The 14,947-nt window shown below is 43.1% G+C and overlaps 2 protein-coding genes across 2 annotated transcripts in view; one reads left to right on the top strand and one right to left on the bottom strand.

The window, feature by feature from the left end:
* The first annotated feature begins 6,101 nt into the window (after positions 1-6,101).
* Positions 6,102-8,437, top strand: LOC143117091 (uncharacterized). Its single transcript, XM_076278575.1, has 6 exons — positions 6,102-6,175; positions 6,751-6,952; positions 7,046-7,231; positions 7,324-7,435; positions 7,539-7,675; positions 7,814-8,437. The coding sequence occupies exons 2-6, from the start codon at positions 6,770-6,772 to the stop codon at positions 8,180-8,182; spliced, it is 987 nt and encodes a 328-aa protein (XP_076134690.1). The 5' UTR covers positions 6,102-6,175; positions 6,751-6,769; the 3' UTR covers positions 8,183-8,437.
* The window catches only part of tmem131 (transmembrane protein 131), a 45,405-nt gene continuing 38,888 nt past the window's right edge, over positions 8,431-14,947 (bottom strand). The window contains exons 30-41 of the mRNA XM_076278574.1: positions 14,535-14,684; positions 13,820-14,244; positions 13,300-13,484; positions 12,577-12,710; positions 12,341-12,465; positions 11,800-11,955; positions 11,406-11,556; positions 11,123-11,238; positions 10,786-10,870; positions 10,576-10,673; positions 10,229-10,374; positions 8,431-9,487 (exon numbers count right to left, since the gene is read on the bottom strand). Coding sequence (XP_076134689.1) covers positions 9,212-9,487; positions 10,229-10,374; positions 10,576-10,673; positions 10,786-10,870; positions 11,123-11,238; positions 11,406-11,556; positions 11,800-11,955; positions 12,341-12,465; positions 12,577-12,710; positions 13,300-13,484; positions 13,820-14,244; positions 14,535-14,684 — 2,047 coding nt within the window. The 3' untranslated portion in view covers positions 8,431-9,211. The remainder of the gene's footprint in view (positions 9,488-10,228; positions 10,375-10,575; positions 10,674-10,785; positions 10,871-11,122; positions 11,239-11,405; positions 11,557-11,799; positions 11,956-12,340; positions 12,466-12,576; positions 12,711-13,299; positions 13,485-13,819; positions 14,245-14,534; positions 14,685-14,947) is intronic.

Genomic DNA, 14,947 nt, shown 5'->3' with positions numbered 1-14,947 from the left:
TACCAGTCTGATGACTGGTCAGTGGACATGCAGGTGGCTGGGGTAATCTGATGAAGCAGCAGGTCATGACCTGGACAGTCTGTGACCTCTGCTTCTGGACAGCTGACCAGCCTATGCAGTCTGCCATGGTGAGAATACAACACAGTTATGTGCAGTACATGCAACCTCCAAGACAATTACATGTTTGTCTCTAAGTTAGCTCAGTGTACATGTCCCTTCTCATAACAAGTACTGTAAATATATAAAAAATATAGAAAACTTGACAAGCAGGGAACGTTTTTCTACTTTCAAGTCTTTCCAATCCACGACCGCCGCCATGAACTACTTCAATGCTACATTTTTCAAGTTCCAAGTTGCTAATGTAAGTGTCAATTTCAACAAGCTTTTAAATGTGGTTGGTGTAATATGGAAAAAAGATGAAATAGTGTTCAATCATATAAAAACTATTTAGGTAAATCAAATATGCTGGACAAAACATTTTGGTAGAAGAAGCTAAAGGTCACAGATAACTTGACACTCAGCTGATAGCTTCCCTTGTTGGGAGTCACTTTGGGGTTAAAACGCGTCTGCCAAATGTAATGTAATGATAATGAGCACAAATGGGGGTGTGAAGACAAGTGGAAACCTGGGAGGGTTGGAAACGGGTGATTCTAGATCTAGAGCTTTGCTGGGGCACAGGCCCCAACTCCCAATACATAAAAAAAAAATGTGCGCGCAATATGAAATAAATGGCTAGCCTACGGGTAGGCTACAAGCTTCAAAATTATTATTGTCACTGTCATACTGTAGGACCACCACTCTCAATTGTTGTAGCAGCCACTATCCAGCAACATTCAAACACATAGGCATAAGTAGGTCTATACTCACTGCATGAATTTAATAGGCTTTCCTAACACAAGGGAAGCTTATTTTTAGTCAAAATTGAGATATACTTCCCTCCCAGGCAAGGGTCCTATAGTTATCCTGGCAATACTGCAGTTCTTTGTAGCTTAAATAGCCTACTAAAGCCTTCATACTGACTTTTGGTGATAATTTCCATATGTAATGGAGTGGGCTATTAGTGCTGGCTTTATTATATTACAACCACTGAGTGAGCACCGGTCAGAATGCAGGCCATAAATCTTCAAATCACTTCTTTATTCTTTCAGTCAAAGATGTGCGTGGAACACAATTGGCATCTGTGTGTGTCTGAGCGTGTGTGTGTGTGTGTGTGTGTGTGTGTGTGTGGTTATTTACATGGACGCACACAGTAGGCTACATTCAAACACAGCAGCAACTGACAACACTTCACCACCAGTTACTAACTTCTCTCTGTGTCGTTGGAACTTTGCATCTTTGAACATTCCTTTGCTATATCCCGCTAGGCCTTTAGGAGGCGCTATTCAGCAATATCATTTACTCCATGTCCTGGATCTTCACAACACCATATGTAGCCTATAATAATCTGCACAGAATATTATTATAGATATATTATAGGCTACTGTGATTCTGTGTAGATTATTATAGGCTACATTTGCAAATGCAGCAAACTTATTTAAGTTTGCCATTAAACCATAGATCAAATCACAGCACTACCAACATAAATGTTAATGTTAACGTTAATGAATGCAATTATCATACCTCCCTCGTCCTCCTCATCTCTCCTCACTGTTCCTCTCCCTCTGCCTCTGTTTAGGAAGAATTTTCTGATGTCCATCTCTGAATAGTTTATCAGAAGGCTATGTTTAGTTTTACAGTAGGACAGCTTCACAAACAGTATAGGCTACTTTTACAGGACTCTCTCTACAGTATAAGTAAATCATTATTAATTATCCGCATTTGTGCATACAGCCTATGCATGGTCTGAGTGTGTGTGTGAGGGAAAGAGCACAAGCTGGTAAACTGTTGCTAAATTTAGGCTACAATGATGCTAAGCATTGAAAATCAGATGCTAATTATGTGGGCAACATTCTCTAACAGCGATCAACTTGTCATTTTTTCTGTCAAAGAAGTTGTGAATTTGTTGTAACATTAAAACAGGAGGCGACTTACTCTGCGCTCAAAGTGATGTGATGAGCTCCAGCGGTTTCCACTGTACAATGGCTATTATGGCCCATTTTTTTGTTTTGTTCATTTTTATTGGCTGGTAAGTGACAGGCTCGAATCATGGCACGGAGATGCGCTCATGAATGCTGTTTCCAGAGAGAGCAGCGCTAGAATTTGACTGGGGCACTAGAGACTTTTACTAAGGCACGTGCCCCAGTGAATAAGGTCTAGTGACGCCCCTGGTTGGAAACCACTGCCAAAACAAGTAAACCTATTATATATGAAAATAAACATATAGACATATCATGCATATCATCTTAGACATCCTTAATAAATGAAATGCCGAGGGGGCTATAAAAATGACTACAAAAAAGGACTACAACTCCCATGAATACAACAAGGCGACAATGCCATGCACTCCCAGCTGTTTGTTTGTAATTAGGGAGTCTCTCGCCAAAGGGATCAGCTGTCAGGCTCCCCTGGTGGACTCTCTTGCAACAGGTGTGTGTTTGAGGATGGGGGGGGGGGGGGGGGGTTGTCTGTCGCTAGGGGATGGAAAGTTTGCAGTTGGTCAGAAAGTGGAACTGGGTGAGAGCCACTTTAGATCCTGTGTGTAATGGTTCATATGTTTTTCCAGAGTGATGTTTTGTTTTTCATCCCCACACTGCTTCCATTATGAGGCATTAGCTTGCATCTCTGCTCACTCACCATTTTTGAGTCGTGTGACTTTCTATTTCCGACTTACTATTTCCGCCTTCCTTTGCTGATTAAATTTCACACCTGCACATCTTAATGTAACAGCACTGGCTAAAAAAGAATGTGAGATCATAATTCACTGTCTTATTTAAGCAGGAGCATCTCTGACAGTAGCTCTTGGAAACATTAGATGTGGCTACAAACCTATTTATTGCGTCTAATCCATGACCAACAAGTCATGAAAATAATGAATAACTTTAAAGTTTATATCTGTCGTTGTTATCTGTGAAACCAGAAAGCATTTCAATATGGGGACCTTTAGGGCCCAGCTGACCCACACAGTTTTCACAGGAGCACGGTGGGAGTCCCATAGTGACCCGAAAGCCATGGGACCTCTGTTTCCTCTTTACATCTTCCTTCAGATACCTAATGTCATGGCTATCAGTTAACCGGCTGCTATATTAAGGCTTCCGACAAGTGAGAGCTGGCCTGCTGCCCAGGTGCCCAGTAGGCCGGTTGACTTATCAATCCCAAATAACTTTCCCATGATCCCAAGCCTTGATTTGGGTCAAAGATGGAAGGTGCCTTTTTAAACATTAACATATTTGGATTTAAAATATTATATTAAATATTAATTGTCAGCTACATATGATGGTAGGGAACCAACTAAATGGCTGCAGAAATAGTCATATCAAACAGCAGTAATTTGAAGTAGCCTACTTGTTGAACAAATGTCAACAAATTATAAACATTCTCTTTCTGACTTAATGATGTTCTTAATCTGGGGCAAATAATATTTATAATATTAATAAGCAAAGACTTCTTATGAGACAGATGTGTAATAAATACATATGCCCTGTTGTGTATGCACAAAACGGGTCTTTGTTTTAGTTGATAACACGTTAAACTTGCTCACAGGAGGATTTAATGAACGATGAAATCTAAAATGTTAAGGTCATATCATGAACAATATAAAGTTTATGGTTTTATAAAGACACATGACCATTGCGATTCTTGTGTGTCCCCACTGAGATACTCTGCAGCATACTTTGTTTCAGTAGACATCAATACTGCCCTCTAGTTGTCAACGAAGGATCTCTAGTGGTTGAACAACACACATTTAACCCTTTCCCAATGTTCTTCATTACCTTGTCCAAATCAATTGGACATATTAGGCAACAATATGTTGGGACATATACAGGGTAGATTTGATATTCTGATAAGGCAGGTTATGGTGACAAGCCCAACATATGCCTAACCTTCATTCTAATAGATTGTAAACTTGCTGCTGCTTAAGCATAATGATCAGTGATAGACATGTGAGTCAGTGTTTAAGTCCTAGTGAATTTAATCATATTCACTTCATTAGCTTCTTGTCTCTACGGCAGCACACAAAACTCCATGCAGTATCGCAATAATAATAAAAAAAAAACTCTCAGTGAATCTGCTCAGTGAATTATATAATCGCTATCACAAATATCTTTATATTACATCCAAGGTTTGTCAATGGCTTTGTTAGAGTACATCCTCCTGCTTGACTCAATTAGCAGTGTCTGAGGTGGGGCGGATCGTGGGAGTGTGGTGTATCTGTCACTAAACTTCGGAGGCCAGGATCGCAGGTGACCATGCCAGAATATTGGGGTCTGGGACCTCTTGGTGAAGGGGGACACAACAGCCCTGTGCAGTTGCTCCACTCTGAAAAATATATGGATGTCAGTATGATGTTGCACTCAGACATGCCTTTGCCATCAAGGCTTGAGATCATGGGAAAGTTATTTGGGATTGATAAGTTAACCGGCCCACTGGGCACAGCTGTAGGGATAACCTTTCCTTTCCTAACCTTCATACTCACTCATGTCATGTTGCTTAATTATACACAATAAGTTTACTATGATGACATCTTTACAGCTTTGACTTTCACTGGTTTGAGATAATATTTGCCATACCTCTGAACACTGAAATTGAAAAAAAAGAAACATAAGACAGCTCTCTGTCTGGGGTGAAACAAACCTCTGGCATCCTGAGCCTCTTCCTGTTTCTGTGAACACAGGTATGGCCTTCTTCATTTCCTTTCCCTCTCTCCCAGAGCCTCCAGGACTCTTGAGCTTGTTTCTGCACTGGCCACTGGGAGGATCTGGCCACTTTCTGCACCACACAATATTGTTTTTGTGCGTCGACAGGGAGATGTCCTTCATGACATTACTCGTCACCTTTTTTTTCACTCCCCTGTGTCTGAATGCTTGATTCCAAGACACTGAGTTAACATTGGCCGGTGACCGAAACAAGCTGTGCTTTTTCATCCTGGAAGTTTGATGGGATGGATCTGGTGTAGGTGAGACGTCTCCTGAATTCTGGAATGTTTTTTCTCTATTAAGCTTGAATCAATTCATGGTGTTGTATCATCTATTCAAACTACTTCAATAAAACATCATAATTGATTTTCTGAAATTATTAGAAAATTGTAAGATAGAGTAGGCCTACTCACGCACTTGATATGACTTAACACAGCATGTAGGCCTAATGCATATTGGTCCCTCAAGATCTTCACTGAAAGTTTTTAGATCATTTTTGTCAGACAAGCAATGGCAACTCATAACAACAACAAACACTTCCAGTTGTAAGAAATAAGCATATAGGCTCTCTCGTGATACTTACACAGAACAAGGTTTCTTTGGGTTTTTATCACTAGACCATTTAATCTTGTTTTCAGGAATCACTTTCTCCTTGTTGTCTCCAGTCGCACTCTCATGATGACATTTTTGTCCAGTACTAGGTCTACTTGTCAAATCACAGTCAGGATGGCGATCCACTTCTTGGCCCTGACTCTGGCAAAGCTTTATGCAGCGAGCCCTGCCCAATTTGGATCGATCAATAAACACCGCTGGGATGTTACAGTAGTTTACAGTTCTTCGCGTTCCAGCTCCATCTTTTCTTTGATCTATGCTTATTTTCAGGAACTGTCTGTCTGTGGTGGAAAAGTCGTTGTAGCAATCGAACCATGCTCCAAAGTCACTATGGTCTGGACCATGCTGATCAATGTTACCGTCACAATATGCATCTCCGCACTCAATCAAAGACATTGTAGAATGCCGTTCTTGATCCTCATTAAAACTACACGTGTTTTCTGTCATGGCACACACCGCGCGTCTCCTTCATATTGATTATAGCATTTGTGGTTGTGTCCAGAGCCATGTAGCTCTGGTTGTGACTACAGTAGGTTGCTATTGTTACCTTGCCTGTTCTAGAACAGTTGCGTCTGTGCAGTGTTGTTGTTGCTGCTGGGTCGGAACAGGAGGGCACTAGGACCTGTGGATGACCTTAAAGAATTTTCATTTTCCCCTGATCTCTGATCAGTTATCTCTACTTTCAGACCATGTATCCTTAGGGAAACGCAGTGAAGAGCTGCAACTGAGCAGTAACTTTTGCTTAAGTAGGTGTTACTCAAGTAAACGAGGTATGTTCCAGATGTTCAATCCGTAAAACTTTAAATCACTACAAAATCTCTGCAACCAAAACAAAATTAAGCAAAACAACTTAAGATTGCAGGGTGTGTTAGCGAGACGTGTAACGAATTGTTTCCACATCAATCATGTGCGTTAACCGTCTAAAGTAGCCTACACTTGAAGTTCAATTTCTTACACTTAACCTACTCGAGGAAAATGTCTGATGCATGCAAATCTATGTGGAAACGAGGGACTAAGGCTACGCTCATTGTATTTTTTTTAGTTTAGGATACATTTTAACGTTACATAAGAGAAACCATCGGGTGTGTGGCGCTAACCTGCTACAGTGTTTCTTTATGCGTAGAAGGTATGTAGAACGGTCCACATTATCTGCGAAAATGACCCGGAATCACTGATAGGCCTACTATCAGTCAGCATAATAATTAAACTGGCTAGTGCAAAGGCCACCTCGAGAGCCTCGTTTTGTGCCATTTTTTAAGTAGTAAAATTTTACACCGTTCGTTGTCATATGATATGTCAAGAAGCCTTCGTTTTCGATTATAGTAAATGTGCTTATGTTGATCAGGTTGCAGGGGGGGCGAAGCATGACTCAAAAACTTTTGATCATTGACACGGACTGTGGCATTGACGATGCCCAGGCCATTATGGTGGCATTGGCACAACCCGATGTGAAAGTTTTGGGCATCACCTGCTGCTTTGGAAACACCACAGTCGATAATGTGTGCCAGAACGTCGTGCGGGTGCTGTCTGTTTGCAGACGCAATGAGGTGGGTTTTCAGGTATTTTGCTGTCATGATTAACTTTTCTTTTTTTGTAAATGCCATCATCATCCCTGAATTACACCACCTATACTCTTCCAGATCCCGGTCTTCAAAGGGTCAGCCGGTCCTTTAGTGGGAGCTTTCAACGCCTTGAAGGACCACTTTGGCACAGACGGTCTTGGCGATGTTTTAAAAGCAGAAGACCCAGTAGGCTGGAAAGACCAAATCAAGCAAGAGATTGCGGTGACTGCTATGATCAGACTAGTGTCTGAGAACCCTGGACAGGTAACTACTGTTAGAATGACAAGGTATATGAGAGCCCTCTTGTGGCTAAGGTTAAGTATTACAGTACATAAATGGTAAATTATCATTTTCAGGTGTCTCTTGTGGCCCTTGGCCCCTTGACCAATTTGGCTCTGGCAATCAGACTGGATCCAGCATTTCCTCAGAAGCTGAAAGATCTTTTCATCATGGGAGGAAATATGGAGGGTAAGAAGGGCATGGTGCACTAACATGCTTAGGTAGAAGTTAATGTTTAATACGGTTAATTAATGTTTGCCAGTTCTGGTCTGACAAATGTTTCTTTCTGCAGGAAAAGGGAATGTGTCTGTGTGTGGTGAATTTAACTTTGTTATGGATCCTGAGTCTGCATATGTTGTTTTGGAAGAATACATATGTCCTACATATATTGCAACATGGGAATTTACTTGCAGAAATAAGCTTCCGTGGGTGAGTTTTCTATTTATACCAGTTTGTTTGTTTTTTGTCTTTTTATTTAAGGTGGACTTGTTTCTTACTGCCTGTGTTATCATATAACGCTGAGACCCTCTCTCACATTTTTCTGTCTTCTCTTTGAATGGCATCCAGGACTTTTTTGAGAAGATAATTGACCAAGATCAAGCTGCTGCTCATTTTATGAAGACCATCACATCCAAGTGCTGGGCTTTCTCCCGGGAGTTTGGGGTGAACAAAAGAGACGTGCTCTTCGGCCAGGGCTTCGTGCCCTATGATGCATACGCTGTGGCGGCGTGCATTGACCCCAGCGTCGTGTTGGAGAGCGTGGAGTGCGCAGTTCGGGTGGAGCTGCAGGGAGCTTTGGGCCGAGGGATGATGGCACTGGATCCCAGCAACATGCTGAAGAAGAACCATAGAGTAACCATCATGAAAACATGCGACCTAGCAAAGTTTGGTGAGCTACTAGCGGCTTCACTCAAACAGCCAAAAATAGACCAATAGAGGAAGAAAAATAACAGTAAACTCTAAAATCCGTCCATCCCTTCCAGTGTCGGATATGTTTGGCACTCCGGGCTAGATACCCAGACGTGGATGGATCAAGGCCTAGTCCAAGACCCAAGGCCTTCTTCTCAGGAGATAGTCATCAAAGTTCTCTTTTAGTCCAGGACCAGGGAACTGATCTGTTTCATTTTGATTGTGTAGCACTGTGGATTTTCAAAATAAATAAAGGGCAAATCAAGGGCAAAAGATTCAGTCTGATATGATTTTATTCCAGACACTGATTGCTTCTACTTCCACTCCAGATGACAACTGATAGCACCGTACAGTACACAATTTTCAAACATAATTCAAGTCTTACATCCCTTCCTTTTCCTTCACAAAAATAAAAGCCAATAAAAAACACTTTATTTTAAGAAGAAGCCAATTAAAATCTCAATGAATGCAATGAATGATTTGGCCTTGAGAAACTGGGATAACAGTTTATGAGACCTGGCTGAAACAAACTGGATTATAACCCTCTCCCTTCTCGGTCATTATGTAAGAATTCAACTTGATGGTCAAAACAAACTTTTAAAATGAATGGAACCAGAATTTTGTGTCTGAGAAAGCATGGGGGTGTCCCAAAATGGGTTGTTTAAATCAGTAATACTGTCTCCAACAGCAATACTGTCATGAAAAAGAGAAAGCCATCCCTACATGGGCAAAATAAAATTCTCAGATTACGCTGTTTTTAAATTATCTGTAGTTTAACCTCAATGCGGTAAAATAAAACTGAACAGTGGTATCATATAATTCTTGAATGATAAAAAAATATCCAATTAGAAAATTTTTTGAAACTGTTGTTTAAGACAACCCCCTTTTGCCCTAAACCTCTCATGTTTTATGGAAAAACAATTTCTTTTCATCCTCTGTAAAGTATTTTAAAACAAGATCATGATCGTGAAACAAAAATCCCGAAACATGGCGTGTATCTCTTTCTCTGTCGTTTTCCGTTGCGAGCGTGTCCAAAACATGGCTGTTGCCGGGGTGTCAGTTGCCGTTGCTGTTGTCCGGGTTGCTCGGCCAGGGGTCGGAGTTCCATCGGCTCAGTGAGGGTGGCCACATGCTCCAGGGGTTGTAAGGGCGGGCGATAGGGTTGGCCGGCACGACGGGCGCAGGGGGCACAGAGTGGCTGACCAGGTTGGTGAGGGCGGAGGAGGTGGGCGTGGCGAAGGAGTGCAGGGCGGGGTCACCGCTGGTGGACCAGATGGAGCTGCTGAAGGGGGCGGTGGTGGCCCAGGGGTTGCGGGAGTGCTCCAGGATGGACTGATACGAGGGGTAAAAAAAACACAGGAGGAGTTGAAGTTAAAGGGATCATCAAGAGATTTTGATAGCTCCAGGGTGGCCACACCGAACATGAACTGAACTAACCAGATATAAGATCTATTACCTTAAAGCTTACATTTGGTTGTTTTTCCCTCTTAAAATCCAGGATTATGATTAGTTGATGATGAGTTTGAAAGGAAGAAAAACTTAAGTCTCTACCTGCCCCATTGAATTTACTAAGTGACTAAATGTGAGGGAAACTTAATCAAGTGCCGTTTATAAATCTCAATACTTGTTCACATGTTTGTAATCAGCATCACTAACTTTACCACTAATCCATCAGGATATGATATGGTTATAAACAACATATTGTACATTTGTCCAGTTTCAACTGTGTGACGGTTTACTGTGTGGCAACTGTGTGGCAACTGTGTGACCATGGCAAAAGGTAATTCTGCTAGAAGTACTGCAAATGTAACGGTGACCAGCAGGGGCAGTAGATGTGCTGTGAGTAAACCTCCCTCCCGACACCTGAAAAGACGTGCTAGAGACAGACGCAAGTACCCATGCGTTTTACTCTCGCCTCCTTGCTAGCATGCCCGCCTCCAAGCTGCTGCAAGTTAGCCGGTTCAAAATTGAGGCTGAACCGCGCGGTCAAACAACACAGGCTACACGTTCATTATTGCATGCATATAATGTTAGCAGGCAGAGACAGATGCTGGTGTGTGGTAGGCCTCTTACTGTAGTGGGTGCAGCAGGGGCGCCGGTGGTGGTGGAGGGCCAGGGGCTCACTGGATCATTGTCCCAGATGGAGGAGGGCCCCGGGGTGTAGTCGGGCCAGCTCTGCTGGGGCTCAGAGCTCTTTGGTAAGGCTATACCTTTGAACACTGAGACACACACACACACACACACACACACACACACACACATTTTAGTAAAAGAACAAAACTCTAATCCTTCTGATCATGGGACATTACTGAAGGGTGCACTGACAATAATCAAAAATCCCCATTGTGTGACCACGAATGGCTGTACTGAAACAACAACTTTCTCCTTTTATCGTCCACCCAACAAATCCAGCTCCTCACCTGCAGACAAAGGGTTGTTTGGTCCGAATGCTGAGAAGGAGTTGGTCGCATTAATCCCTGGGCTACTGATGCTGTCAACCGGACTCCATAATCCAGAGCTGATGAGAATAAAAAGCACATCTCGTCATCATGATGTGTTCAGTTGTGTACAGTGTGTCTTTATGTGTGTGTGTGTGTGTGTGTGTGAGAGATGGGTGTTGTTGGGCTGACCTTTCTGAGCTGTCGCTCTCCACTGAGGGGAAGTGAGGTAGAGTAACCTTTCCCAAGCCATCAAGCCTTCCTCCTCCACTGCCACCTGTGGCACACACACACACACACACACACACACACACACACACAGACACAGACACAGACACAGACACAGACACAGACACAGACACAGACACACACACACACACACACACACACACACACACACACAAATAAACACACAAGAGCACCCATGATCATACACACACCGGCATAAACACACAGAAATATACACAGGGTCTAACAGATGAATTTTTCTGCAAAAGATTGAAGAGAAGGGGAGGACTCTCCAGCTCACCTGGGCTTTTGTCATAACCTGCAGCCACAGCAGCAAAGGTTGGGTTGCCGTTCTTCCCTGGCTGGGAGGTGGACATGGACAGCTTGTTGCTTGGCGCCTTCTTTAAACTTGCATTGCTGAAAAGCCATCAGAATAAACTCTTTTAATATTTTTGTGGTAAGAGAGTGCCTTGGATCCTTTTTTTCTTTGACCTTCACGGAGTGTTATTTGTAATGATTCCACACACACACACACACACAGTTTGTAATGATTACACACACACACACAATGTGATGGACTATACCTGTTGGTGTTAAGCATGCTGCTGTAGGATGAACCACGGGGGACCAGGTAGGGTGAGGTGGGTGGAGGGGAGCAGGTTCTGGAGATGGAGCTCTTCAGGAAGGAGTCTGCGTTCATGGTCTGGAGGGAGATCTGCTGGAGGCTGTCTGCTTCTGCGCCAGTGAGTGGTGGTAGGAGGGAAATCAGAGGGAATAAGAGTGAATGATGAATGTCTCGCCCTGGGAAAGCTCGTTTGTTCGCCTGTTTTTATAAGCTGAGCCAGTAGGCTCAGGAAAAAAAAAAACTCTTCAAAACATTTTCTTCAAACTCAAAATAGACTCTTTACGTCACAAGGAACTATCTAGTTCACCAATCCATAACAGTGGCATTGCAGAAGCTGTCGGTGTCGGACTTACGGTTTATGGTTCTGTGAACGGGAAGGTCCCATTCAGGAGGGGGGGACTCCTTTTCCCCCTCTGAGCCACTGCTGTGGCCCAGCTCCTGCAGGGAGCTGTTGGAGAAGAACCTGTTGAGGGGGGACGGGCGGCTATCTTCCGTCCTTCCGCTGGCCACTGGAGAGACACACGGAGAAATGCAGTCAACATCTCAACATCAACAGCACAGATGTCAACATCTCAACATCAACAGCACAGATGTCAACATCAACATCACAGATGTCAACATCTCAACATCAACAGCACAGATGTCAACATCAACATCACAGATGTCAACATCTCAACATCAACAGCACAGATGTCAACATCTCAACATCAACACCACAGATGTCAACATCTCAACATCAACAGCACAGATGTCAACATCAACAGCACAGATGTCAACATCAACAGCACAGATGTCAACCTCAACATCACAGATGTCAACATCTCAACATCAACAGCACAGATCAGTAGTTTAATAACAAAAATGTGCTGCTAAGGGCCAAACAGTGAGACCTACATCTGTGTTTCTGAAGGGGTCTTGGTTTGGGAATGACGCTGAGGGCTGACTGCATCAGGGCTTTGGGGGTGAAGGTCTTACGTTGCTTATTTTCCAGAGGTGTGACATAGGGGAGCTCCAGAGAACTGCAGAAACAGAAAACAGCGTAAGTGCTGAGCACCCCACCACCGACACACAGCCACTTCCATTTGGTCATTTGACAGACATGTTTGTCCAGGTTGACTTAAAAGGCGGACCTAGATTTATCAGGTTGAGGTTCCTTCTTAATTGTTGGTTGTTTTTTGTTTTTGGGCTTGGGGGGTGAGGGAGGCGCTTCTTCTTTGTCTTTGTCCTGGTTGACTGTTGTTCGGCCTTTCTTTTTAACTGGTTCCTGAGGAGAAAAGTAAAACAAACAAACACACACACACACACACACACACACAGTCAGAAAAAAAAAAAAAAAAACTCTAGGGCTAGGGCTGTCAAAATAACGGATTCATTTCGATTCATTAATTTGAGGAAAAAATAACTGATTAAACAAAATAGCGCAGATTAATCCATTCCTTATGACCCCGAGCCGTTCTAGTCAGTAACCATTAGACTGTAAAATGAAGGAGAGAGAAGAAAATGTGCTGCCTACTGTAGATCATTGATTGGAACATTTTCTTTTAAAAAACAGCCTGATGGTGTTGATAAAAAATAAAGTGTTGATTAAAATAAAGTCCTCTGCAATGTCTGCAGCAAGGAATTTGCATATCACCGGAGTTCGTCAACTCTAAAGTCGCACATCAATGCAAAGAAATAGTGTTGACATTGAGGGGAGTGTTCATTTATTTTCATTGTCCCCTAGGTTATATCTGTGGCCTGAAATGCATTTTATATGAAAAAAAAAACTTCTTCCCGTTTTTTAATCGATTGACAGCCCTAGTTTAAAGAAATCTTCAGAAGAAATTAAAATAACAACCAGTGGAGAACGGTACCTCTTTGATATTGGCCTCCACGTCAGGGTTTGAGGTTTCTGTGGTGGTTGAGGAGCTGTCGTCGTTGTCTGCTAGTGCCTCTTTCAGGTCCTCTCCGGGAGTCTTTCCCTTTGCTTTGCGCTCCTTCTCTTCTCTCCTCTTCTGAGCTTTTGTTTTGCTTCGTACTTTCCCTTTAGTTTCCAAAACTGTACATGCAAACACAAACCATATTGATATTAAAATAAATGATAGGGTATTTTTACTGGTTCAATTAATGTGATAGCATTCTCAACAATAGATAATACCATGCAATTCTTCACAGAACTCTCTACAAAGCTGCTTTCATAAATCTAACCCCTTAAGTAAACACAGTTTTAAACTGTTAATGTTCTGTGTAGGACAAGGGTATGGATGAGGGTTGAATTGACTAAAACAAAGCAGAATAAAGAAGAACCATAAAATGGCTGCAACATTTAAATTTAAATGCCAGACTTCCTCTAACCAACATAGCACTATAAACAGTGTCTGTTGAGAGTCTTACCTTTGTTTTGTGAGGCCTGGTGTGAGCTTTGCTCGGCGGAGGGAGACTCGGGCCGGTCCAAGTCTCCCTCCATGGCCACCAGGAGCCGGTCGTAGTCCTGGTCAGCTGAGGAGAGCCTCCTGGGGCCCGATGCGGCTGTGTTTGGCTCCTCCACCAGACTGGGTGCTGGAGGCTGCTGCTGCCCCTGCTTATTGGAGCTGCGTGCCTTACGGTTGGCCAGCTGGCTCTCCTTAGCAGAGGAGGAGGACGAGGAGGAAGATTGCATAGCTGTTGGGCGATTTGAGCCCTGACGGAACCGAGCCTCGCTGGGCTCAGCCGAGGCCCGTCCGTTGGCCTGTGGCCGGCCTCCGGCCCGACCCCCTCCTACTCCGGACCCGTACATCCCTCTGGTCGAGTTCTGGTTCACATCGCTGTAATCATTCAAGCTGTGAAACAAACAAAGAAAGAGCGCTGAAAAGGTTAGACCAGTGATCTCAGTGGCAATCAATATCTCCAACTCAATACACATTTTCTTCTCATGTAGGCAGTGGCCATTAGAATATTTTTCTTCACAGTTACCTAGTTTTGGAACTGATGGTAGTTCAATCTATGTAAAGTCCAGTGTGTTAGCAGCCACATGTCTGTAATGGATGCATGTCTAAATGTCTTTTGTCTACAGATCTGCCTGCAGTCTCCTCAGAAGAGGTTCAGTCCTGTGTTCGTGTCAGTGACTTACTTTGCGTCGATTCGCACAATATCCCTGAGATCGAATGGCCTTCCTTGATCCATGGAAGAGCCTGACTCCACACACAGACGCCTCTTGAACGGCTCCCATATGCCTTGGGCCTCCAGGTAGGCTGTGCCAATGACTACCAGGAACATGAAGCTGAAGAAAGGATAGGACAGGAGAGGAGATTTCAAAGCTCATAATCACCGGGTGAACAGTGAAATGTTATAATTCAGGGTAATTGTTATACTACCTAATATAGTGTCATATGATTGAAACAGGTCAATATTAATCGCTGTCTATCTAACAGGAAAACTCCCTCAGATACGTCTTTGCCAGTTTCCTGAATAGGCAACATTTGCCTAGTCCATGAGGATGGTGAGGATCAGTGATGGTCTTGTATTTAAGACTGGATATAACTA

The sequence above is a fragment of the Alosa pseudoharengus genome, unplaced genomic scaffold (genome assembly GCF_046254945.1).
Source record: "Alosa pseudoharengus isolate Yale_2024_CS ecotype anadromous, Long Island Sound unplaced genomic scaffold, YU_APseudo_1.1 YU_APseudo_1.1_scf_11, whole genome shotgun sequence".
Taxonomy (NCBI): domain Eukaryota; kingdom Metazoa; phylum Chordata; class Actinopteri; order Clupeiformes; family Clupeidae; genus Alosa; species Alosa pseudoharengus.
The sequence above is the reverse complement of the archived record's forward strand: the minus strand, read 5'-3'. Positions and strand labels throughout refer to the sequence as shown.

What these genes read in the sequence shown, in the direction of transcription:
- LOC143117091 (XM_076278575.1), top strand. Translation starts at nt 6,770, where the DNA reads ATGACTCAAAAACTTTTGATCATTGACACGGACTGTGGCATTGACGAT. An exon ending in TGTCTGAGAACCCTGGACAG is followed by an intron (nt 7,232 to 7,323) that starts GTAACTACTGTT and finishes TATCATTTTCAG; the next exon opens with GTGTCTCTTGTGGCCCTTGG. An exon ending in CATGGGAGGAAATATGGAGG is followed by an intron (nt 7,436 to 7,538) that starts GTAAGAAGGGCA and finishes TTCTTTCTGCAG; the next exon opens with GAAAAGGGAATGTGTCTGTG.